At 39.0% G+C, this 25,675-nt stretch overlaps 1 protein-coding gene across 1 annotated transcript in view; it reads right to left on the bottom strand.

The window, feature by feature from the left end:
- Positions 1-785: 785 nt before the first annotated feature.
- The window catches only part of adamts3 (ADAM metallopeptidase with thrombospondin type 1 motif, 3), a 154,872-nt gene continuing 129,982 nt past the window's right edge, over positions 786-25,675 (bottom strand). The window contains exons 17-22 of the mRNA XM_079607110.1: positions 24,505-24,668; positions 15,689-15,845; positions 15,108-15,240; positions 8,193-8,400; positions 6,351-6,468; positions 786-3,337 (exon numbers count right to left, since the gene is read on the bottom strand). Coding sequence (XP_079463236.1) covers positions 2,856-3,337; positions 6,351-6,468; positions 8,193-8,400; positions 15,108-15,240; positions 15,689-15,845; positions 24,505-24,668 — 1,262 coding nt within the window. The 3' untranslated portion in view covers positions 786-2,855. The remainder of the gene's footprint in view (positions 3,338-6,350; positions 6,469-8,192; positions 8,401-15,107; positions 15,241-15,688; positions 15,846-24,504; positions 24,669-25,675) is intronic.

Raw genomic sequence — 25,675 nt, 5'->3', positions numbered from 1 at the left:
GGTAAGTAATGTCATTTTTGTGTGAATTTGTTCATTTAGCATTGCTTTTGTAAAAAATAATAATTCTGCAATATTTTCTCATACTGAACTGTATTTTATTTGTCCTTTTAAATAAAATTGTAGTGATCTTAGTGATCATTCTGGCATGCCATTAAATATAATTTTGGCTCATTAATCTGAATAGGTCTTAGAAATTAAAGCCTGCCACAATATAGCAATGTTGAGCCTTAAGGTTAAGTATGTGGAGCTGGAAAATTAATTGGGAGCCCAGGTTATACTTTTATATGAATATGTGCAGCACCAGGGTTGCGCTCTCAAGCAATTTAATGTTGCAATCAAATGTTTGCCTGAGCAAAATAATTCACTTCCATAGCAAATCTGTCTGGACATGCTTTGCGAAAGAACAAAAGGAAATTACAATGAAGAACATTTTCTGTGCATTTAATTCAGTTTTGGGAAAAGAACAAGGGTGCAAACTAAAAATAAACCGACTTAAAGCCTCAGTGCTCCAGCACACATATCCCAGCATACATGTGATATCAGGATTTATATAATCTACATTTAGTAGATTCATTAAATGTTGAATACACACTGTGATTAGCTGTTGCTATTTTCGCAAACAGTTTTTTAGTCATTTTAATTTAATTAGTTTAGAATTATAATCACATATTTTTCTGTGAAGAGTCTTGTAAGGGCTTAGTAGAGGAAAAGGGAAAATGTGAGTTCAAATTTAATCAAACAATAAAGCAAACCTAAAAAGTACTCTCAAGAGACAGTGTGGTGTTATTACTTTCTTTATTTCTATGTGCTCCCCATTACAAAAACAGCCTCAGTAGTGTACACTTCCATTATAACTAACAAAAGTACAAATTAAAACAAAAAGAAATGACTGCAAGCAACTGAAAGTGTCTTTGTAAACCAGAACAATAATTAATACCGAAATGGACATGGAACTGTGAGGATAAATATGATTTATCCTTTTGTATTGGGTGTCTGTCTGTGGCTTAGGGATTGTCAATTTAGCTTCAACTATCTCACATTCTTTTGTGTTTCTAAAAGCTAGTCGATTTGATCAGAAACCAATTCTTTATTAGCAGAAAGTGAACAATACCTTTATTAAAATGTTTTTTTTTTGTGATGCACACAACATTCACCTCAGCTTTCATCGGTTGAATGAAGTTCAAAGACAACTGATGTTATCTTTATGCAAATGCTTCTATTGTCTATTCTAGAGGATCGAAATCCACAATAATTTTGCTTTTTTTTAATTAAAGCTATGAATTAACTGTACAAACAGTTTCGTATAAGATTGGGGAATTTTTGGGTGAAGGACAATGAATCACTGTAAATTACAGCTTTGTTTAGGATTTTCTCTACATTATTTCTATTCTTAAATGGCTGTGAAACAGCTTTCCCTTATTATAACATCTCAAAAACTGAGCATGTGTCTTATTGTTTAAAATGCCAGTTAAAACAACAACAAAAAAAGGCTATTCATACTGTATGTCTACTTTTGTTTCTGCATTTACTTTTGTGAGTAACTCTTACAACTCAATGGGAGCTTGTGTTTTTTCTAAAGTAACAGATATGGAGTAACACTTAAGACATGATATTGAACTTTGAATCTCAATAAATACTCTAAAGTTCTCAATGGTATATACAATAGCTTTACAGTGGCACACAGGTGAAAGTGTGTGTATGGTTATGAACAGCTGAACTCCACTGATAGATTAACTGGTCTCCTTGGTATTGCAGTCAGATGCATTGTGGTTGAGATTTAACCCTCGATTATAAAAATAAATAGATTTCCTCTCCCTCAGACAAGAGATATCTTGTGCAGTATAAGATCTCCAGAAAGTCCAGCTTTACTCCTTCAAAATCCCACCTGAAACATCCAATTCATTTCACAATATACGATGGGTCTCCTATATCAGCTGCTTGATGACGTTCACACTCAATTTTGTCATTGGCTAAAACAATTCTGACTGAAAAGGTGAATACATACATAAGACATAGAAATCTAAGAGGCATGTGTCAAAGAGAAGCCTCAACATCATGGGTAAACATTTTAGCTGAAAATAAATTCTTTAGGAGGAAACCTGTCTTTATTTGATGAGAATTTCATTTGATCAATGACTTGCTGCGAGGCTGAGTGACAGAAATGCTTTTGGAACGAAAAGTTGATATTTTATGGCAATTTTAACGCTTTTTCACAGATGTTTTTCCTTTGGCTCACACCGTTTTGGAATACATATTTATCAGTGCTTAAATCATGACTGAAAGCACATTTCCTAACATATTATTAAAGTGTTCTTAACATTAAAAGCACCGATAATGGTCCTGAATTGCTTATTTTAAAAAATCCTTGTTTTTTTTGTTTTGTTTTTTTAAATAATACTGACATTATCAATATACAGTATTTACAGGAATGTTCATAAATATTATTTGGTCATACAAGTTTGGAGCTGTTCAAAATAAAAATAAACTGTATAGATTGTGAAGTTTGATGCAACTACAAGCATTTCCTCACAAGTACCACCGGCGTCTCTTCATGTATGCGAACCAAACCTCCATAGACCAGGCTGCTGAGAGGATCATCATAAAAAAAGTCTTTGGCACATTCCCCTTCACAACAGTGTGTGATTGACAAGTGTGTTCTAAAAACAAATACTGTTGGCGAGGGAATTGAGAACATTTGAAAGTGAACCAGCACTTTACTCTCTCTTGCTTTCAAATATCTTGAGGATGATCTGAAGGGAATGATGAATGTTAAAGATCTATATCTACAACAAACAAATAAGAGAGAGAGAGAGAGAGAGAGAGTCCAGAAGAAAAAAAAAGAGACAAACTAGCCTTCATCTCTCCACCTCGGATGATGCTGTTGGCCACTGAGTCTCTTGGAAACTTTCCAGCAGCCATGGTGCATCTTTAGCGGCATCCTCGTTCCACGAGCTATGGATCGTCATTGCAGGCAGATTTCTCGCGCCAGGTTTGAGGCGCTTTTGAGTCTTGCTGTTCTCTGTATTGGGTTTGCGAGGCGGGGGAGTGGCGGTCTGCTTGGCAAATTGGCCTTGTGACGAGGATCCCCGCTGATGCTGCTGAGGGCCTTTCAGTGTTCCATTAACGGCTGAGGCTGAAAGTGTCTCCAGAAATTGAGAGGCTGAACCGAAGCGAAGTTCCTCTTCCGTCTCAGCAGCTTCGTGCAGAAGAGAAGAAAAAGTGCCACTTCGCTTACTGCAGGATTCACAGCAGAGCTTGTTGTAACCTGGTATCGAGCAATAACGAGCCAGAACCTCCATCTGACAGAATATGGACTTGTCTCCTCCGCATGGCTCATCTGTCAGAGAAGCAGAAGGCTTTTATTCAGTGCTGTTTTAAGCAGTTGCTCACAGAAGATTTTCACATTGCAGCTTTTTTTTTAAATATTCAGGACCTTTATATCATCTATATTACACAATACAGCAGGAACGATCTCTTTACATACAGTACAGAAAAATGCATTGCCCATGCAGAATTATGTCAGTATTTCCCCAATTCATAGCTTTGACCACAATGGGAGTTCACCCAAAAGTTCACCCAAAAGTTTACCCAAAAAGGAAAATGTTGTCATGATTTAATGACCCTCAAACCATTCCAAACCAGTATGACTTTCTGCCTTTTGTTTTGTGTTCCCATTCAGTTTTTTTTTTAACCAGTATCCTGGTCATTCTTTATGTCAAGTCTGATGTTGCACATCCCAGTGTCCGTGTCCAAAAATGAATATGCAATCCCAGTATGCTGTATTACTACTGAAAAATCATGATCCCTTTATCTCCACCAAAATCTCAGTTGGCCAAACAATGATTCATCTTTTCTGAATCATTAAAATATTAGATAGTCATATCTGAATATATATAATGCTCATAAACAGCTGCTGAGATTGTATCACTTGAAACGGAGCTGACCCAGAAACAGTATTCGACATATCCAAACAAGCAGATACTGGGGTTGACATGTTCTAAAGATGAATACCATGTTCACTTATTTCATAAAATCTTCTTAAACCATACAGTATCTTATTATTTTTCAGATTTCAGATTTTCAGACTGAAATTTAAGATAGTATTCACTTATAATTCTAAAAATCACTTAGTTTGGTATCAGTGTAATGTTGTAATCAGCATTCCAATTTTGTGAATATTCATAGCGAATTCTCGATTGCATGAGTCTGAACCAATTAAAAGTGATTTTCAAACTCATGCTAATGTAAACAAAACATCTGATGTGTAACATTATATTAGATCCATGCATTACAGTAGGTCTTAATTTATAAGCTGTCTGTCTCATTAAGGTTAATCAAACAATTGTGGTATCATGGAAAAAAAGATGAATATATTTTTTTTCCTATAGATTTGGGTTTTGACCTGGTGTGTGCCAAATTTGGTGGTATTACGGGATTTTAATGCATGGTTGCTAGGTGATTTTGTTTTCTTTTCACAAAATTTGTGACTTTTTGACTATCAAATTCAATGTTAGTAGTCATTTTTATCTCATTCCAACAAATCATACATCATTTTAAAGGTTTGTATAATGGTTTGTATCATTTTAATGAGAATGTAGAGAAAATGTGAAAATAACAATACTTTTTTTTTTGCTCATTGTGACTATTTTTGCTGGGTCACTTATGCATATTGTCATGATCATCAACATTAAACAGCATATAAATCAAAACTGCCTAACATTACCGGATAAAATGTCGACCCAGGACGAGCTAGGACTGTGCAAGCCCTGGAGTTGTTGATGGATGCGATCTAATCCAATTTTGATCATCGTTCTGATTCCGATTCTGGTTCTGATGTAGTCTTTGGCCAGATTATGCTTCAAAATTATGCTAGAACATTTTTTGTTGTTGTTTAAAAGCAGAGGCTCTGTTCTTTCTTTTGGTATATTGCTTGTTCCGATATTTCATACAACAAAATATTCTGGAGGCCATGAAACTTTTGTGAAAATTATCAAAAATGCTGGCAGTGGCTGGCAAAAAAAAGAAAAAGAAAAACCTGATGATGGGGAAAGAGTTAAATGTTGACAGAAGGTGACCTATCCATTCAATCTTGATAATTAGTGATGGAACTGTTGATAATGTAATTCTGAAACTAATATCAAACTCAGAGGTCTGCCAGTGATGTGACTCGGATTTGGGTCATTTTCTGATCCCCTCAGCTTTACCGTATTGTCTCCTTCCTCCTCTCACTGTCCTATTCATTACAAAAGTAAAAGCAAAAAAAAAAAAAAAAAGGTCCTCAGTAAAAAGGCCATGATGTCTTTTAATTAATAAAAGTCATAAAAGAGCAATTCCAGTTTCTGAATTTGGATTATTTGTCATTGTCACTAGGTAAACCACCAACTGGCTCTTTTACAGATGAAAAGAAAATGCCTCCAGCTCCCTAAGCAGTCCCGCTTTATATGAAGCTGAAAAGGTAAGCAGTGTGCTGCAAGTGTCAGTTGTAAAGGGTGTTTTGTTAACCTTCCACTGAGATGGATGTCATCCAGGTGCGGCTTAAGCCATTAAACAGGAATTACGGGGAGCGTCATGCAAGCAGACACATAAAGAAAGTGCTATTCACAGTGATGTCTGCTGAAATTTGGATTTCTAACTCGTATCACTGTAATCAAGACACACTGTGTTCTAACAAATAATGCTGACCAGCTGAGTGTTACTCATAAAAGATTGGAGGAAACATCCTGAGAGCAGCGATAGAGTTCTCTTGAACAAAGTCAGAATTTTTTATGTGTGTGATTGTCTGTGCTGTAGGCAGTGCACATCGCAACAGCCAAACATGTTGCATACAACACAAAGATAAATGTACAATTTCAAACTCATGGGGTGCGAAAAAGCAAAAGACTTGGTATTGGGAGAAATGCGAAAAAGAGTACATTATTTAACAAAACTTTGCCAAAACCTCATGTTCGGTTTAAGCATTGCGTGGCCTAATTAAAAGCTTTCTCACACGTAAAATGCTTGTCTAAATAAAAGCTCTCAACAGACAAGTGAAATGGGGTAAACAAGCTTCACCAGAGAGCAGTTGAAAAGTTCATGGACCACAAAACCATTCTGGGAAATTCAGTGTGGTTAAGGGCACCATGAATAATGTCATCAATGCAGATGAATTTGTTCATTGTGCAATATTTTCTATTCTCTTTCAATATGCTTTCTTTTGTTGAAAGAACAACATGAACAATTTAGCCATTCAAGACCCCATAAAATCGCTTGATGAGTGCAAATTTTCATCCCTGTGCTGAAGCGTTTCCTGTTGAAACCAATTTCTCGCTTTGGGTTGCAGAATTTGTAATGATGTGTCTGTGTCATCTTACCGTGACAGAGTCCTGGTCTGCAGGGTCTGTGTGACTCAGGCTTCTCACCGGTGCATTGATCTCCAATGCGACATGTGACCAGGCGTCGCGCCACACCCTCCCCACAGGACACTGAGCACTGAGAGATAAGGAGGAGGATGGTAACCACAGAAAAATACACATGGTTTTAAACATCTCACACTGTCCTAAACAAGCACAATTCAATTTTATCCGTCCACATTAGGACTTTTCACACTTGAAATAGGTAATCCAGGGTCTTTTTTAAAGCCTGGAAAAGGGGAATCATTTGTTATCTTTATGTTTCACATTGCTCATAATTTACCTGGGGTTAACAGTTAATACTTAGCGTTCATAAAATGATGTTTCACACTGTAGATTCCTAAATCCTGGGTAAAACGCTGAAACTACTGTTTCTGTCAGGACCACTTTCGTCAAATATGATTGACAATTAGCATACAGTTGGGTTGGCGGTATAGTTCTGTTCTGGGCACGAACTCCCTGCGCATCCATGCAGCCTAGCATGGATAAGAGCAGGAAGAGCAGCAAGAACCCCCCTTAGGGTAAACAGAACAGAACCAACAAGAATGTATTGCAGATATTATTCATTCAAAATATTTTGTACAACATAATAATTTGAGAATTTAGTCTGATTCAAGGGGGAATCAGAATGACAAATCCTGACTGGATGAGAGGAGGGTAATTATCTCCTGAGAAACGCGATAGCTGCTAATAATACTGAAGGAGCTTATGTTTACAGTGATAGGTGTCATATTCCTATTGGTAGACATGCTAGCTTGACTAACGTGACCTGCCAGAACTGACGCTACTCTTGATTTAAATACAGCATACAGGGTTTCTGGCCAAAACGCCTGAAATTTAAGGCAGGCAATTTGCTGTCGGTTGCAAAGCATCTAGCCGTAGGGCCACATTGTTCTAGCAAAAGTGATGCCAGACCTGCTAAGTAACAAGTGTGAAATGTTCCCTTACTCAGGGTTAAAAGCAAGTTTTTAGAACGCCAAAGTTAAGCGCAGTGTGAAAAAAATTCAATTGAATCAAAGCCAAAAAGAAAATATTTGCAGACACAGCTGGTTAGGACAAAAAAAATAAAAATTGATTGCTTTTATCGCACCACATATTGCCTTTTTGTCCTGTTTGGTCAGCCTATTCAATGACTTATCAACAATATTCATTGACACAGCTTGGTGTTAATCCTTTTGCTTGGGGTCAAAATCAATACCACATAGGCTGGTTCACTAGAGGATTGCAACTAATGACAGTACTAGCTCAAGCTTGATATTTCTGTATAATATTTACAATCATCAAAATACTTCTTGGCAATTTAAACACTCAAAGTCTAGATTTTTGCTTTCCGACACAGCTGGGTAATAAGGTCACTGTCCTGAAACATTCTCTATGGTTGACTTTTTAAATCATTATTGACATAAAAATCAATGGAAATGTCAGACCTCACTTGGACACTACCAGTGCAGGAAAACAAGTCTAACTTCAAAGTAAAAAGTACAAACTAAAAGGAAATAAGTCCTGATTTTTTTTTTTCTCAGACAATTCTTGACTCTCCAAAAAAAAAAAAAGAAAAGAAAAAAAAAAAAAAGATTATTTGGATGTGGTAAACACGTTCTTCAAATAAGTCTGATTTCACACTGATTTCAAGCCCAATTACACTGAAAACTGCTTGCAGAAAGTATTTATTTCTGCTGAGCTTTGCAAAATATAATTGAGCATTTTGGGAAAGTGAGAAGATTGGTTCCTTTCAAAAACCTCGACAACAAGTGCTTTTGTATTGATAGCCTCAAAACATCATGTGACCTGAGAAAAATTTACCTCTGACCAGGCCCCGGTCCTCCATTGGGCTGGGCAGGGTATTCTGTTGCATGCCCTCCTGATCTCAGGCTTTTCCCCACTGCAGTATTTGCTGTGGATGGAGCGGTTTGTGCCCTCGTGAAGGAACTGGACACAGCGCACAGTGCGGATTTGGTATCCCAAGCTCCCACAGGTTTTAGTACAATGTTCCCACTCCTCTGTGATCCATCTGTCAGAAGACAAATTAAATGTGGTTCAATCCACTAATATCGAATACTGTTTCCGGATCCAGGCCTCCATTTTCTCAACAGCTGTTCATTCATAGCACACCTTTAAGCTACGCTTTCAAAAACTCGCAGTGTACATTATAGTCTCTAGGCTCACGGCGTCCTGGACACCAATATTTTAACAATTTAGAAAAGATGAATAACTGTCTGACCAATTGAGATTTCACTATGGACATAAAGGTTAGAATCATTATTCTTTTAGTTGCACTATAGCAGACCGCAAGCATATTTTAGCACTATTTGTGGTTTGCTTTTGGGATCTGATAGATTGTTTGGACCCAGAAATGGCCAAACTAAACATGCGGATAAATGGACATAATTGAGATATGAGATATGGTCTGGATATAGACATCCATGTGCATGTGTCCACAGACCAACAACTGAACAATGATACAATATTATAGAAGAAATATATCCTGTATACACAGCCCCTTGGTCTACCTCGGACAGATTGATAAACTTGATTGCAAGATGTATTGCTATTGGTTTCCTCTGTCATGATCATGTAATGTCTTCACAGTATATAGGGCTTTGATATATTAATTCCAATTCATTAATCAGGAAAGTATTATCAAAAATGAATAATACTAATACAAAAATGTTACCTGTCACGTGTGTGGCTGTAAGGGCACACAACGCAGGAGATTCATAGAAATAAACAGTCTTTAATTATAATTCTAAGGGGAAACTCAGGAGAATACAAGCATGTCAAAGCATAAACAGTACGGGACAAATAACTAAGGGCTTAAATACACAGGGAGAGTTAATTAACCAGAACAGAAACATGTGCGGGATTAATCAGAAAAAAATGACCAACGAACACAGGCAAAACGGGAGCAAAGAAAACGAGACCAAAACCCTATGAATCTAAACAGACAGAGATATAACTCTGACATTACCTTCACAGTGATTAGTTTAGTCCCTATACTTCTTTAGGAATTAAAATTATACTTTCAGGCCAACTCAAAACAATTGGTGGCAATAATTCGTATGAATGCGTTTTCATATGATCCACTTATATAGCATAGTTTTCAGATGCATGCCATTATAAAAATGAATATGAAATCGTCATCCATAAAATAAGTACGTTTACTCATGAGATTAGGTTGGAAAAAATATATAAAGACAATAGCTAAGTACATTAAAATGTTAATCATTCTGATTTCTGCCTATAGAAAAATCTGCCTATTATCATTCACAGGTCTGTCCCATTATTTCAGGACAATAAAACTGCACAACACATTTCCTCCTTAAACAGCAGGAGCTTTCATCCATTATTCCTTATCCCAAGACAGACCAGCTGCTAACAAATCTGTGTCGGATAAAATAAATCATATGGACTATTTAGCAATCAGAATGTGATCAGAGAATGAAAATATTTGGTCTGATTAACTAAAGTTGGACACATATGAAGCTTGTTCATAAACCTCAAGACCAATAACACAGTCATTAAAAAATATTTCCAGGGCAGAGCACATGTAAAATGACACATGGTCAACCCTGACTACAATATGTATTAAAGACTGGTTAACATTAAATAACTACGTCACAGCATTTAAAGGGAGAGTTCACCCAAAAATGACAATCCTGTCATCCTTTACTCACCCTCATGTTGATCTGAATTTCAGATACTTTCAGAAATGTCTGTTGTTGTGTTTTTTGACCACATAATGGAAGCCAATGGTCGCCAAAGCGGTTTGACTTCCAACATTCTTCAAAATATCTTCTTTCAAAGAAGAAAGTCATACAGGTTTGGAATGACATGATGTTGTAAATTATGGCAAACTCTTCCTTTTGACCTGCAACACGCTTGTGCAAGTAAGGAGCATGTTCTGCGGTTGAACCAGCCTGTGTAACAGAAATCACCACAGAAGGTCATTTGTGTCTCGTTTGTGACCTTATAACTCATCCACATGGTGTATGAGCAGAGGCATCATTGACCTGTGTGAACTGGCATAATTAAACAGTGCCTTTTCTACTGCTCTTATATAATACAGTTGATACAATACTCGTGCTGAAAGATTAAAACCCCTTACTTTATGTTACATTAATTCTGTTGAATGCAGAAAAAAATGCATGGCTTACTGTAAAATACAACTCTTCTACTATAGCTATGTCTTGCCATTGTAATGTGCATATCCCAAAGTGCTTTTAGTGATCATGTGATTTTAATTATGTCACCAGCATCATGGTTGATTACAATGACACGCTAAACACAATAAACAGCCACATGACATGGTCAGGAAAGCCAGCTACAAGCTTAATACTTTTTTTAAAAGTTAAATATCTGTGAGGAAGTCAATGGTCATTTTTTAAAGGATGTATTAGAAGCTAAAATATGTGTGAGACATACAAAAGAAAGTATCACAGTTTCCACAAAAATATTAGACAGCAAAAAAAGGTTTTCAACATTTACAACCAAGAACCATTAGTAATAATTGAGCACCAATAATAATTGATTATTATTGAGAGAGAAAAGGCAGCATTTTACAATGATTTCTGAAGGATCATGTGAGATTGAAGCCTGGAGTAGTAGCTTTGCCATCGTAGAAATACTTTACATTTTAAATTATATTCAAATAGAAAAGAGTTATTTTAAATCGTAATATTTCAAAATATTACTGTTTTTTACTGTATTTCTGATCAAATAAATGCTTTTAGCAATATGAGATGGGCATTCTTAGTTGCCTTTCACACATTTTATGCCAAAAAAAAAAAACTAGTAGTAGGGCAGCAAAGGAAACTGAAATGGCCACCACCTGCAGAGACAGCTTCAAGAATGAGGAAGAGGAAAAAACTAAATTAGGACAAGTGAACGCAAAGGGAATGGGGAAAAAAATAAATGCAGGAATAACTGTAGGCGAAATCTCATCCTCCACAGATGTGAAGGGAGGAGGAGCCCTGGAGACTGATGGGAACACAGAGGAAATACCAGAATTGAAATAGGAAGGCGTCACAGCTGCTGAATCTCCAGCAACAGATCATCTTGTGGAAAGTGAAATGATTCTGTAGCAGCTCCAGTAGTTTAACATTAACACATAACTTTTGTTATTTTTACAATCCCCCCACCCCAAAAAAAATTTCATCTGTAGTGCACATTTAAGGAAACCATTTATGCTAACTGCATTCAATTTCAAATGTATTAAGATATATAAATGCCTCGATCTGCAATTACTTGTGCCACATTAGGAGGATAATCTTTGAGAAACTCTTAGGCATGAATTACAATTATCTGGCGTTCCTCTCAGCTGGAAATGTACAACGTGACGTGGGAGATTGAACAATTATCACATGTTAGGGGCTCAAATTATAATCCCATTAAAAGTGTCCTTATTCTACTGTCCTTGTCAATCTGCTGCTAGTTTATCAAAGGAACTGATGATTATAACTCGGTTATATCTTGGGCTGCGAGGTTTTTCTGCATAAATATGTATGTAGGCCTACAACTGGCTAATCAGAGGTCTGTAATCTGGGTCTGTATAAAAGGTGCTTAATATATTTGAAATTGTTTTGAGGATGGCCTACTTGCTTGAGGATCTGAGGTCTTTAGAGAGTGTCATGTTTACTGAGAGTGACGAAAAGAAAGGGTGTGTGGAAAGCTCTTATATATACGGGCTATTTTTGTGCAAATTAATTACCTTGGGCATGCGGTCGCTTATTTAGAATACTCAAAATTAATTAATATTATAACAAGTTTAAAAACACATTCATGTGCATAGATCACTGTTAGGCGAAATTGTTTTGTGAGAGTTCTCCTATGTGTATAAATACGAATAATCCATGCAATTATGAAATGAGACCCAATACCACAATATGCTCTTTCATTTAGAGTATCTTGAAGTCTTACACTGTAAGAGATTTATAATGCTCCGCTATCTGTTAGCAGGTGGCTGCATCCACTTTATTCCATCACTCTTAATACACGTGGATTTTGAAATGATTTTCACAAACACTTCAGAAAATAGCTCATGAAAGCGACATACTGTACATACATCAGAGGGCGCATCTCCAATTATTGAGCAGTTTCCCTTTTTTGTATAAGTAATAATGAGTGACATAATGTTGGATCAATTTCAGTATTTAATAAAACAATTAAAAAACATATTACATAATTTATGCATAACCTAATTAATGTACTATATGTGAGTCATGCATTCACCATTTTGTGTCATCAAAACCAGCAAACTAACTGTCCCAGTCTCTTTTTTAAAAATGTGTGTAAAAAAGTTTTTGCCTTTTCTATGTTTAAAAACAAGGGAAGCAGGTTGAGTGGACACTGATGAAACCTGTCAGGGTTCTGTCACTTCTGTCTAGTTTATTTCTTGGTTTTGTGACAGAGCTCTGACACTCCTGTTTTGTCATGTCTTTGTGTGGGCGCGCGGCTTCGAGCGTTCGAGCGCCTCTGTGCCTTGTGCGGAGCGTGGTGTTTGGATCCCGGCACATCTGTCTAGTTTGGTTTCGGTTCTGTGTCGGGATTCGGACATTCAGGCTCCGTGTGTTTGTCCTCTGTTGTGAGCGCACAGGATGAGCTTACGCTCGTTCTCGTGGGTTCTGTCTTGACGTGTGAGCGTGCGGTTTCGAGTTCGCTCGGGCTCTTCTGTCCACGTGTGTTGTGTTTTGTGTAGCACGCGGTTCGTGTTTACATCGGCCGCGTGCTTTCATGTCGTGTTTTGTCTTGTGCTGTGTAGCACACAGCTTGTGTTTTTCACTAGCTGTGTGCTTTCATGTTGTCATATTTTGTGTGAACAAGTGGCTTGGCATGTATGTTTCCTTGTGCCATGTGCTCTCCTGTCGATTGTCTAGCCCCTCCCATCTTGTTACCTGATTATTTCTTATTCATTTGCCCCACCTGTCCCCCCTTGTCACCTGCTTTGTTTGCTCTCCCTATTTGTTCTTCTTGTGTTTGTACGTGGAATGTTTACCCTTGTGTGATCTTCCTGTGGTCAAGTCATGGTTCCCCCCTTGGGGTAGGTTGAGGGATCTCCTCAACCACCACCAATGTGCAGCATCCACTTGGATGATGCAACGGCAGCCATATTGCGCCAGAACGCCCACCACACACCAGTTTACTGGTGGAGAGGAGACAGTGATGAAGCCAATCAGTATATGGGGATGATTAGGAGGCCATGATGGACAGAGGCCACTGGGCATATTTTGGCCAGGAAGCCGGCGTTACACCCCTACTCTTTTTTCGAAGGACATCCTGGGATTTTTAATGACCACAGAGAGTCAGGACCTCGGTTTAATGTCTCATCCGAAGGACGGCGCTCTTTTGGCAGTATAGTGTCCCCGTCACTATACTGGGGTGTTAGGACCCACACAGACCACAGGGTGAGCGCCCCCTGCTGGCCTCACTAACACCTCTACCAGCAGTAACCTGGATTTCCCAGGAGGTCTCCCATCCAAGTACTAACCAGGCTCAGCCCTGCTTAGCTTCAGTGGGCAACCGGTCTTGGGCTATAGGGTGATATGGCTGCTGGCTGTAAACACAACACATGGGTCGTGTAGTGTATTTTACAACATTTTACAAGATTGAAGTTAATCTAGAAATATGAACCTACATATAGGTAAAAAAATAAACTAGCATTCCTGTAAAAACAAACTAGCATAAATCACCCATTAAGCTGAAATAAAATGAACTCAACATGTTTTAGAGTGTAATTCAATGGTAAGACCGAGGTAAAAATATAATTTTCATTTACAGACAATTAATTAAGTCTCATAAAAAATATTTCCATGAAGGGAAATTAATATTAACAACTGCTGGGTCTGTTGTGAAAAGACTTTCAAGGTTATGAGAGCAAAAAGAACATCTGCTGCCATTGCTACTTTCTAATGGACATTTATATATTCTCATGACTGGTATTTCAATCAAGTACTATGGTTGATAAAACAGAATGACTGCTTGAGAGAACACTAACAACTTCAGGTTTTTCTTTAAGAACAATTCAAACCTAAAAAAAAAATTCCTCAAAAAATGCCGATGCTAATAGGTGAAGAGAAAGTCGGATTGCGATGCTCAGAAATGCTTTCTAATTCTAAGATAAACATGCTGCATGTAGACCCTACACTATGTATTTAAATGTCAAATATATTTTTGTGCGGATATGATGTACACTCAGTGGCATGTGTAGGTTGATTTAATACTGAAGTGTCTTAATAATTCTTATATGTGCATTCCTTATGTTAATCATAATAGCAGGTCATGGACACGCTCGATAAAAATAAAACAAAAGCTGCTGCAGATTTATTTGTGGGTTTTCTAAGGAACAGGAAAGAAATATCTTAATCTATCAGTTGAAAATTAGCCAAGGCTACACGTTCAGAAAAACTACAGGCTGAGAGGCAGTCTATTCCCAGATATGAAACATGCATGCACAATCCCACTCTGTGATTTCTGCTTAGCCTCTGATAAGAGAAATAAATGAAGCAAGACATCCCATCCATTTAATGCAACCAAAACCCATCTCTGAGCTCTCTGAGCTAGACAGGTGAAGCATGAGTGCTTATACATTATTTAGTGTAGTTTAGATTGAGTTAAATGCCATGAAAATCACATACTGTATGACACGCCATTCTAGCTTTCAGTTGAGGTAAAGGGACTACAGTTATTGTGAGTAGGGTTAAAAATTTTTTAAATTGAACTTACTGTGGTTGAGTGCAGTCTTGTAAGTTACACATTCTGCGAATAGGTTTGGGTTTCTTGTTGATGTCACAGTAGCCTCTGTGCACCATTTTGTTGTCACCTTTTTTACGACACCCATATTTGGTGTATTGGAATCCTGAAGAGTGAATAAAATGAAAGAACGGAAAGAAACATGATGTGCAGAACAAAATCTCTCATCCACCTCAATAGACTTAACCCTGATGCTGGGTGTCACAATTATTAGTTAATTAAGAATGAATAAACAAATTATTATTAGTATTTTTAATTAATTATATATAAATTCATAGGTTATGTCAACATCATGATGTTGTATGACACTGAATTTAATCATTGGATACAGTCAAGAAGGTCAAGACTTCTGATGTTGGACATATCCAATGTTGCTGACAACAAAACAACCAAATGATTTGTGTCTCTAATGCTTAAAAACAAAACAAAAAGAAACAAAACACAAAGTGCATATTACCAAATGTGAAAATGGCAGTCGAAAGAGGCAGAGTAGCACCAGAAAATATATTTGTGTAACCAAAATAAGCTGAAAGATCATACTAATGGAACGTTACCTCCAGCACAAGGTCTTGAACATTGGGACCAGCTTTTAAGCGCCCATTCATATGTGTCCTCCTGAATGACATTATTGTTGTTAAGGGGCACAGAATCTTCATGGATGGTGTATTTGTACATCAGTGTGGACCTCGTCTCATTGTCTTTAGGTATAGTCTAATGGAGATGGAAAAACAATAGGATAAAAGCTTCAGAAATAGCAAAGTGATATTTACAAGCATTTGATTATGTACGCAGGGATTTAGCATGTGTTCATGCATATGTAAGAGTATGCAGATTAATGTGTTGGCCTCTGTTTGAGATAACTCGAGGATCTGTTTAATTATATTTGAAAACAAAACGAGCATGACCAGCTTGTGGAGTCATTTCAAGGACGACCCATTTTGCATTAGTTTTCTGTTGTAACATCAATTTCATGCATACTTCAGAAATTCATATACTAATCGAGATTCTTATTTTATTAATATGCCTGCAACCTGATTTAAAAATCAGTGTGCAAGTCAGAGATTAGCATTCAGCATGTGCAATTTTAAACTTATTCAAAAGTATTTTTTTGCATTTTGTGATGGTGAGAAAAAGGTGGTGAACTCATTAAAATGATATCCCTTCCTGCATTCATTTTGCCTAAATTTGAGGTAGTAGTAACTAAGAATAGGTTGTGATTGAAGACATTAAACAGTGTATTTTGTATTGAATAAATTCCAATTTGTCATTGCAAATTGGAATACTAACTGTAAATTGAAACAGCATGAATCACGCACTGACCAGAAACAAGTCTCTGTGTGTAAATGTCACAATCTCATTACTAAAATTCATTATTCTGGCCTTTTTCAATCCACAGACAATGTCCAAACGGAGAACATTCTGTTTGTTCATTTCTATGCACGCAAGGCTAAAAACACATCTAAAATTCTGTATGCAACTATTGTTGTTTTTTTTGCAACCTGAGGACCCAGATGACTTATGGTCATTAAATTTCTGATGTATTGTGGACTTTAGTAATACATTTTACATTAACATGTCAATGTGTCTATCCATGAGCTTGTGCTTTACAGAAAGTAGGTCATGCCACAAAAAAAAACCCATCCTATTCAAGTGGTATTTTAAAGCTGAAGTAGAAGAACTGTTGTGCTTTGACAAGTCAAAGCCGTCAACTTAATCTAGCTGAAGTGTTGTGGCATGAGTTAATGTGAGACTGCTATATTATAAGTTTGGACAGAAATAAGACTGTAAAGTGTTCTGTGTTGCTATACATTATCTTACTATGCAAATATTAGTGCCCCCTTTTTAACATTAAATCTTCAAAATGTCCAAGTTACTGTAAGCTCTCAGCATCCATCACATTCAGAACAAGTGAATTAAGACTTCTACAAAAGATGCCCTGATTAAGTTTGATTTATCATGATTAAGAAAATAGATTTTTTCTGACCACTCCACATGGCAAAGACAAAATTAAATGTATTTAAAAAAAAAAAAAATTTAATAACTCAATAGTTTCTCCTAGACATAATTGCGATTGAATGGAGAGTTTCTGCATAAATCATCTGGCCTATGCTTTTCACATCATTGTTCTATGGTACTTTATTGCTCTATATTCTTAATGTATGGCATCAATTGTCTATTATTTTTTACTCATTTTGTCGATTTATTTTTGCCCTTTAGAGTTTGTATTTATTATTTATATTTAGGGATTTAGTAGCTGCCTTCATCCAAATCAAAGCCAATATTCCAACATTGCATTTAAGGTATACATTTTATGCGAACCCATTACTTTGATGTTACTAGTGCCAAGCTCTAATATCTCAGCTACAGTTCTTGTTCTTGCTTGTCAGATTGCATGATATTAATTCAGTAAAATATTAGGTAAAAGTCAAGTCTGACTGTGCTATATCAGCTGACACGTATGTCAGACGGTACATATCGATAAATGATGTATGATATACATCTAAGCTACACACTTAAGCAAGCCCATATGCTAATATTGAAAAATAAAAATAAACTGAAGGAAATTATTATCGTATGATCATAATAAGAACTGGAACCTAATATTTCGGACAACGTCAATGCAAATGTGATCCACCTTATCCAGGACTGGCAGATTTGTCAAATGCAAAATAAATATTTTATGATTCCTGAGAATAGTCTCAGACACCAACAAAAACAAATTGTGCAAGAGCGCATCAGGCTTTAGTAAGCAAAGATCTGTCAGGAATTGAAATGTAACACAAATCCAATCTATATCAAATATAAATGATAATTCCAGAAGGTTCACAAACTCTATTTTTACAAGACTTCCCTCATTTATTTTTATTCAATAATCAGTGACAAACTCAGTGCCATCACATCTTACTGCAGTAGCACGGTTTTCTCTTTGCATTTAGTAAAATGTGATATGCTCTTAATTAAACAGTGTCAGAGCAAATATCTCATTCTCTCTCCTCAAAAACATTTCACACCGTAATACCTCACACCTCAGCTTCTTTTGAAACCACAGAGAAAAATCATTAAAAAAAAACCAATGTCACTGATGTCCCTTGCACTGTGTTTAAGCTGTCAGTGTATCTAGAACAATTTCTCTCTTTATTTCATAGTAACCTTCCACATTCACACTGGGCTCTGATCTCCAGCTAAAGAATGAGTTCAGAGAGACGATAAAAGGCTTGAGCTTTGACTGACACATTCAAAGACGGGTGATCTTCACTCATATTCCTTTAACATGAGGACCTTCTGTTCACACACACACTTCAACAGAAACTCTTTAAGTGGGTGGTGGTGAATATATTTTAATCAATAGAAAGTTAAATACTGGGGCACGTCTCAAGCTAACAAGCAAAACAAACAAACAAAAAAATGTCTGAAACTCATCTCAAACTCCTAAACTGTGTTAGTAAATACATTACATACGTGGGACAACATTTCCAGTTTTATATGATGTCTGCAAAGTCAGCTTTACACTTTATCAGAAATGCCCATGAGGGAAAAGAAGCATGCTGCATTGAGTCTGATTTTATGATGAACAAGGGGGGAAAGAATTCAAAGACATCAGCTGTGTACAGTATATGGCGAGGCACGCGGTAAAATAGCATATAGTGTGTGTGGGGGAGGTGGTAGGCTCTCTGCATGTATCACATACACAAACACACACTCATCTAAGACTAATCTTACACTTAATTCACACTCTTCGGCGTTTCATTTTATTATTGTTTGTACCATCATTCAATTTTAATCTTGCCATGGCAAGTCATGATTACTGATCCATGCATTTTCATTAACATACTTATTCAAATGATGGGCTGTTTGGCATAATCCATAATTATACCATAATTACTTCTTACCATCAAAGAATGAAGACTGAAAGTTTTAATACCAAAAAAAGAAGGAAAAGCCTTTCGCCTCTTTGTCTTTGAACATTTGTGAATGAGGAGAGAGGCATTTCTTTAAGCATGAACATGAGCAACAAGAGAACATTTAATTACACAATGGTTGCTATGGTCAACCAAAAAAATTTCATTTCACTGAGCTTATAACTCAATCAAGGAAATCAGGGGGAAAATATGTTGCCACGCAACTGGCTTTTGACAAAGGGGTAAATCTGTATTTGATACAGGACTTGACATTAACTCACGGCAAATACAAGATTAATTTCAGCAGTGCCGTGTATTCCAGTCAGTCTTACCCACTTTGGCGGGTTGAATTTTAAATAAAATATATAATTTTTTTTCAATTGTAATCTTTTAAAAAGGCATCTGAAATAATAAACTAAGTGCAAATGTAGTGTTGATTTTTCGATACATACCGATCTTGAAATATCAGAAACGCTTCTAATACTAATTTTCCGCAGAATAGATACACGATACCAGCTGCGCTTTCTCGCTCTCTCATCTCTCCGACAGCGAGTTGAGACAAAAACCCGAATTCATTTGCTCCGGATGAATATTGTTTGTTACAGGGCTTGAATCTCCCTGTGGGATTGTGCATATTGCACATCATTTTACTCATTCCAGCAGATTTTGTGCTCACATCCACAAGTGTGTGGCGCACATAAAGCCATATATCATAGTATTAAATTGAGTTATTTTTCACTACTTATTGTGCTTAGACAGTCAAATACACACAAAATAATAACAAAATTCCAGTGTTGGCGAGTATTTACGTAAGCACAGTCAGTTAAGAGAACGTAACCAGTAGAGAAATAAAACGCATGTGTAAGAGTATAAGGTTTGATTGCCTTAAATTCATCAATACACTACAAAAACGCAGGGTTATTTTCTTCTACCCAAACACAGTTGAGCCTGTTGGATAATTTTGTTGGGTTATTTTCCATGCTTGGGTAGTTCTCTTACGAGAGTACTCTTGTGTTGCGTAAGTATTTCTTACGCTACGGGAAAATCCCTTTTCTCAGGAATACTGAAGCCAAAAATTATCCTTCATTTTGCATGAATTTAAAACGCATTGCTGCACAGAGCAGACCTAGGCAAGACGGCTCGCGCGCCTATTGGTCGCTCTGCAGCAACTGCTGCAACCTATCGAGGGACTGTACATGACGTAAGCACCAATGAGGGCGCGGGCGCCCGTGCACGTCACGTCCCGCCAGAATGGGCGTGGTTTATGTCTATATAAGCTGAGTCCAGATAGGGTGTTCTTTGATTTTTCATCTCTTCAGCGAAGTGTTCACTTCACATCGCTGTTCTCTGGAAAAGCCTGCGCCGTCGGCGAGCCTTCTCAGCGGGACGAGCCATCTGCCTTGCAGACAGAAGCCGGCCATCTTCTCGCCGCTTCAGCCGTCGTTCCTGTTGCGCTATCCGGCGCCTATATCCTTTTATATTGCATTGTGTGTCCGCCCTGCGGCTCATGCCTTCCTAAAAGAGCAGAGGCGTTGTTTCAAATGCCTCTTTTTTTCCAAGTGCGGCTCATGCCGAGCCCCCCTCAGCGACGGGGACCACCACATCCTGTGTGTTTCCTGCCTGGGACGGAACCACGTGGACCACACGCTTTCCAAGGGCGGCTGTCCGGAATGTGAGGGGATGGCTATGTCGACCCTTCGGGCTCGTCTAGCTTCCTTTGACGTGGACCCCGCCCCTCCGCTTCTCTCTTCTGGGCCGCGCCATAAAAAGCGGCGTTCACAGAGAACGCCGGAGGTCATCCCTGTGAGCGCTCGCATGCCGGTTAACTACCCGTGTGTATCGCTCTCTGAGTCCCCCACTTCGATCGTGGTCGGCCAGTCCTCCGCCGTGCATCTTGAGGACGGGGACAACGCGGAAGAGGACAGCTGCTTTCTTCTCGCTTCGGAGTGCAAAGAGTGGTCGGCTCCAATCCGGACCCCGCCCCTTCCCTACAAGAGTCGAACGGTGTGCGGTCTAGCTTCGACACGGAGCTTATCCGCCTTCTCACCAAGGCAGTCGAGGACCTCGGCCTCGATTGGTCTCTGCTCGAGGAACCCGCGCCCAGCAGGCTGGATAGCTGTTTCCTGCCCGGGCGACGCTCGACGCCTCACACGAGGCCCCCTAAAAGCTGGAAGGCGCCATTTTCTGCTAGGCTGCGGCCTACTGTCTCTTCAACGCTCACCCACGTGGACGGCGCGAAAGACAAAGGCTACCTCTCCATTCCTCCCGTCGAGGAACCGGTAGCAACACACCTGTGCCAGCCTTCCGCTGGATGGCAGTCCAAGCCCTTGCTGCCCTCGAAAGACTGGAGGACAACTTCGGCTCTGATCGGTCGCGCTTATACCGCCGCCGGTCAAGCCGGTCAAGCGATTCACGCCATGGCCATGCTCCAAGTGCATCAGGCCAACCTTCTTCGCACTATGGACAATGCGGGCCCGGATCCTGAGAGCTTTACAGACCTTAGAAGCGCTACGGACTTAGCTCTACGAGCCACCAAGTCCGCTGCACAGGCCATCGGCAGGAGTATGGCGTCCCTCACCGTTACCGAGAGACACTTGTGGTTAACTTTGTCCGACATGAAAGATTCAGATAGAGCCACATTCCTCGACGCGCCGGTGACTACAGCCGGTCTGTTCGACCCGGCAGTCAAGGGCGGTACTCTGAAGTGCAGAAAACCTCGAAAGCCATGCGGCACTTCATCCCGAAACGCTCTAGTTCCGCGACAGTCCGCTCCAAGAAACAGCCGCCCTACCGGAACACAGCGCCTCCGCCGCCAGCTTCACAGCGCAGTCAGCCCAGGGAGTCTCAGCAGCGCTCGCGCTTTTCAAGCCGTCACAGGCCGCCTCCCCCCCGGGGACCCAGGCAAAAGATTGTGCTAGACACAATCACACAGGCTAGAACGCCCTCTACTAGACGGCTCTACGCCTCCAAGTGGTCAGCGTTTTCCAGCTGGTGCTCGGGTCAAAACATAGACCCTGCAGTAGCGTTGTGGAGATTCTCTCCTTCCTACAGGAGCTGTTGGATAAGGGCAGGTCCCCCTCCACACTCAAAGTTTATGTTGTGGCCATAGCAGCGTTTACAAAACCTATGCATGGCCAGCCACTGGGAAGGAACAATCTCATCATTCGATTTCTGAGAGGAGCTAGGAGACTAAATCCTCCCCGGCCCCCTCTGGTTCCGATCTGGGACCTCTCCATGGTCCTGGAAGCTATGAAGGGCTGCCCCTTCGAACCAATTCAGTCTGTGGATTTGCGGTATCTTTCATTTAAGACCGCTCTCCTTGTGGCTCTCGCCTCAGTCAAGCGAGTGGGTGACCTGCATGCGCTCTCTGTGAGCACTACGTGCATTGAGTTTGGGCCTAACAAGTCTAAAGTCATTCTCAAACCAAGACACGGCTATGTCCCCAAAGTGCTCTCCACTCCGTTCAGAGCGCAAGTCATTTCCCTATCAGCCCTCTCAGGATCTGATAGTGAGAACAATGTAAATCTTCTCTGCCCGGTCAGGGCGCTAAGAATATACGTTGAACGGTCTGCTGTTTTCAGGCAGTCAGAACAGCTCTTCGTTTCATTCGGTGGCCACACCAAAGGGCTAGCCACCTCGAAACAGAGCCTTTCCAGATGGATAGTTGACGCTATCGCTCTGACTTATAAGTCTAAAGGCCTCCAGTGCCCTTTGGGCATTAGAGCCCCTTCCACCAGAGGCATGGCCTCTTCATGGGCCTGGTCCAATGTCAAAATATTTTTATGTGGCCGCAGGCGATCCACTCAGCATAATGACCCTAGAATTAAGAAGAGTACTGAACTCTATATCAGGGGCAGCCTGGACGGTTGAGGGAGGCTTTACACTGGAAGCCAGTCACCTTAACACGCCCTGCCTGCTGGAAGTATAGAGGCTCAAAACCTATGTGAAGGCCAGCTATGACTCAACCAGAGGTGAAGTTCTTTGCATAATGACCCTTTCAAACAAGGGGAGTATTTAGGTTTACCCAGCGGCTATCTGTGAAAAGGAACACTCTGTAAAAACACTCTCAAACCGAGGGGATGACTATCTATTTTTCTTGAGAATCTTCTGCCGAGCCTCTCTACGCGATGTTGAACTCAGAGTCCTAGGGAGCTACTAACACACAGGTGTTAGGAGTTTATACACTTACTAACAGCTGAGGCGCTTACTGTACAGGAGGCCCTGTTCTTAGAGGGCCAACGACTCACAAAAGCGCAAATATTTGCATATATATTTCTTAGGGGACTCCAGGGAGCAACTTACTCACAGAATAACTCTCTAACAAGCGGAGTAGCGTTAGCTCGACCTGAGCATAAATATTCAGTTAGCATGTCGTTCAGCTCTATGTGCACTCTCAACAGAGTGACCCTGACCACAGATTTTTACTCTGCTCAAAGACACATAGCGCTGCCACAAGGCTATGGTGAGCGGAGGCATCAGCAGAAAGTCTCTAACAGAGGAGGAGGCCTGCCACACTCCCACCAATGTGGTCTTGCACACTGATTTCACATGGAAAAAAAGTTGATGTATATCCCGCTCAGAGCCTAGAGTGAGGGCGGCAGTCTGATTAGTTGCCCGGAGAGCGAGATTTGTGGTGCGGCACAACTCAGCCACCGCGCCTGGGGTTAGACCCTGACCCTTGTCCAAGTCCCTCAGCAGATCAGCCTGGTATGCCAGCGACACAGCCATCGTGTGCAGCGCAACACCAGCCTGACCTGCCACCATGTATGCCCTGCCATTTAGACGTGAGGTGGTTTTCAGAAGTCTAGATGGCAGGGCCGGAGCTCTCAGTGTTGATGTCAGAGAGAGAGCAGAGTGTTCTGACAGACAAATGCTCAAAGTTTACGCAACCAGCCCCCTCAAGGAATGGGCGCTCGTGCTCCTCACCCAAACAAAACAGTGTGTTTCTGGGTTGTGATTTTAACTTTCAACGTATTTTGGGTTTATTTTAAGCCATCAATATAGTAATGTTAACAACAGTTGAGTTCAATAACACAACCTGGCAACACACAAGGCACTTGACTATGCTTCAGTTTTTTGACATATTGGGAGTGAGAATGGGCTGGAAAAGGATGTACTTAAAATAAAATAAAAATATATATTAAAATAATTTTTCGGGATGCCCCGATAATATATATTCTGTCCAAAAACATATTTTTTTATGGCCGATAATAAAATGATAATAAAATGGCTCATAATAAAATAATACTATTTACATTTTTTAAATGTATTCAATTTATATTGTATTGTCAACATATTGTTTTTTTAAATACAGAAACTACAATCAATCATTTTAAAAGCTACAAGTAAATTTAAAGCAACATTAGAATGTACAGTATTAAAATTGATATTCATTTTGAGATTTGATAAATAATAACTGAACAATCCTATTACATTAACCTTAAAATTAGATTAAGGAAAAGTTTATTTACCAGAACAACAATTGCATCATGTAGTGGACCATCAGTGTGGAGAGTCTCGACATCATCCTCGACGAGGTAGTCCCACTCCACTCCTATTTCAATGAAGCGCCGAGATCTTGCATCTTCTCCTTTGCCATTGAGAATGTAATGTCCTGTTGCTTGGTTCTTGATGGCTGTATTCAGAGATGAATTACAACTCTTCATAAGTTCAGGGATAAGAGGTTAACAGAAGGATCTGAATCAAACTGAAAGATCTGTTCATTTTTAAGCTGTCGCATCAGCCATCAAAACAGATGTTTTGATGTGCACATGTCAGGAAAATCACCATTGCTACCAGTCATCAAATGTCACTTGTGAAAAAAGGTTTGATGCAATGAAATCAAAATTGACCTTTGATTTCCTACATGTTTAGTGTGATAAAATTGTGTTTATTCTTGCCAGAGGAAAAAAAAGGTCTGGATATCCACAAAATGTTAACTTTAAAAAGGATAATTCCCCCAAGCATGAACATTTTCTTCTGTGGAATTAGAAAAAGGTTTTGCTCCTCTATACAACAAAAATGAATGGTAACCAGGAGCTGTAAGGTCAGGAAAAAAACAACACAATAAAAGCTTCATACAGTAGTTAATTATAGTTCATACACTAGTGTGCTATATTACAAGCCATCACATAGATTTGTGTGAATAATAAATTGAAATTAATGTTATTTACAAAATCTGAAAATCACGGTCACCATTCAGCTTGGAAATTATGCTTTTCCACCTGTGATTTAAAAAAAAAGCACTTTTTTTAAATCATATTTTTTGTTTTGTGTGAATAATGCCTTAAAATAAAAAAGGTTTATTTTCCCAGGCCATTTGATGACTGAAAAATAGACTAGAATAAAGGCTAAAGGTGTTAATCATAAAACTAATCAGAGCAAGCAAGGATGCTACTGATGGAAACTCACATATTATGCATTACTTAATTCATTGTTCACTAATATATTTAATTATCATGCAAATAAATACTTTTTATCTTAATCACAAATCTTAATTTTGGAGACAGAAATGGGTAATTTATTACCATTATTCTTTTTTTCTTTTTTATTTCAATTTACTTTATTGTTGGTTAGTATGTATAATACATATATGTATACATGTATTTCATATGTATAATACATAATTGGCTGCAGTGCATC

The sequence above is a fragment of the Phoxinus phoxinus genome (assembly GCF_949152265.1).
Source record: "Phoxinus phoxinus genome assembly, chromosome: 3".
NCBI lineage: Eukaryota > Metazoa > Chordata > Actinopteri > Cypriniformes > Leuciscidae > Phoxinus > Phoxinus phoxinus.
The sequence above is the reverse complement of the archived record's forward strand: the minus strand, read 5'-3'. Positions and strand labels throughout refer to the sequence as shown.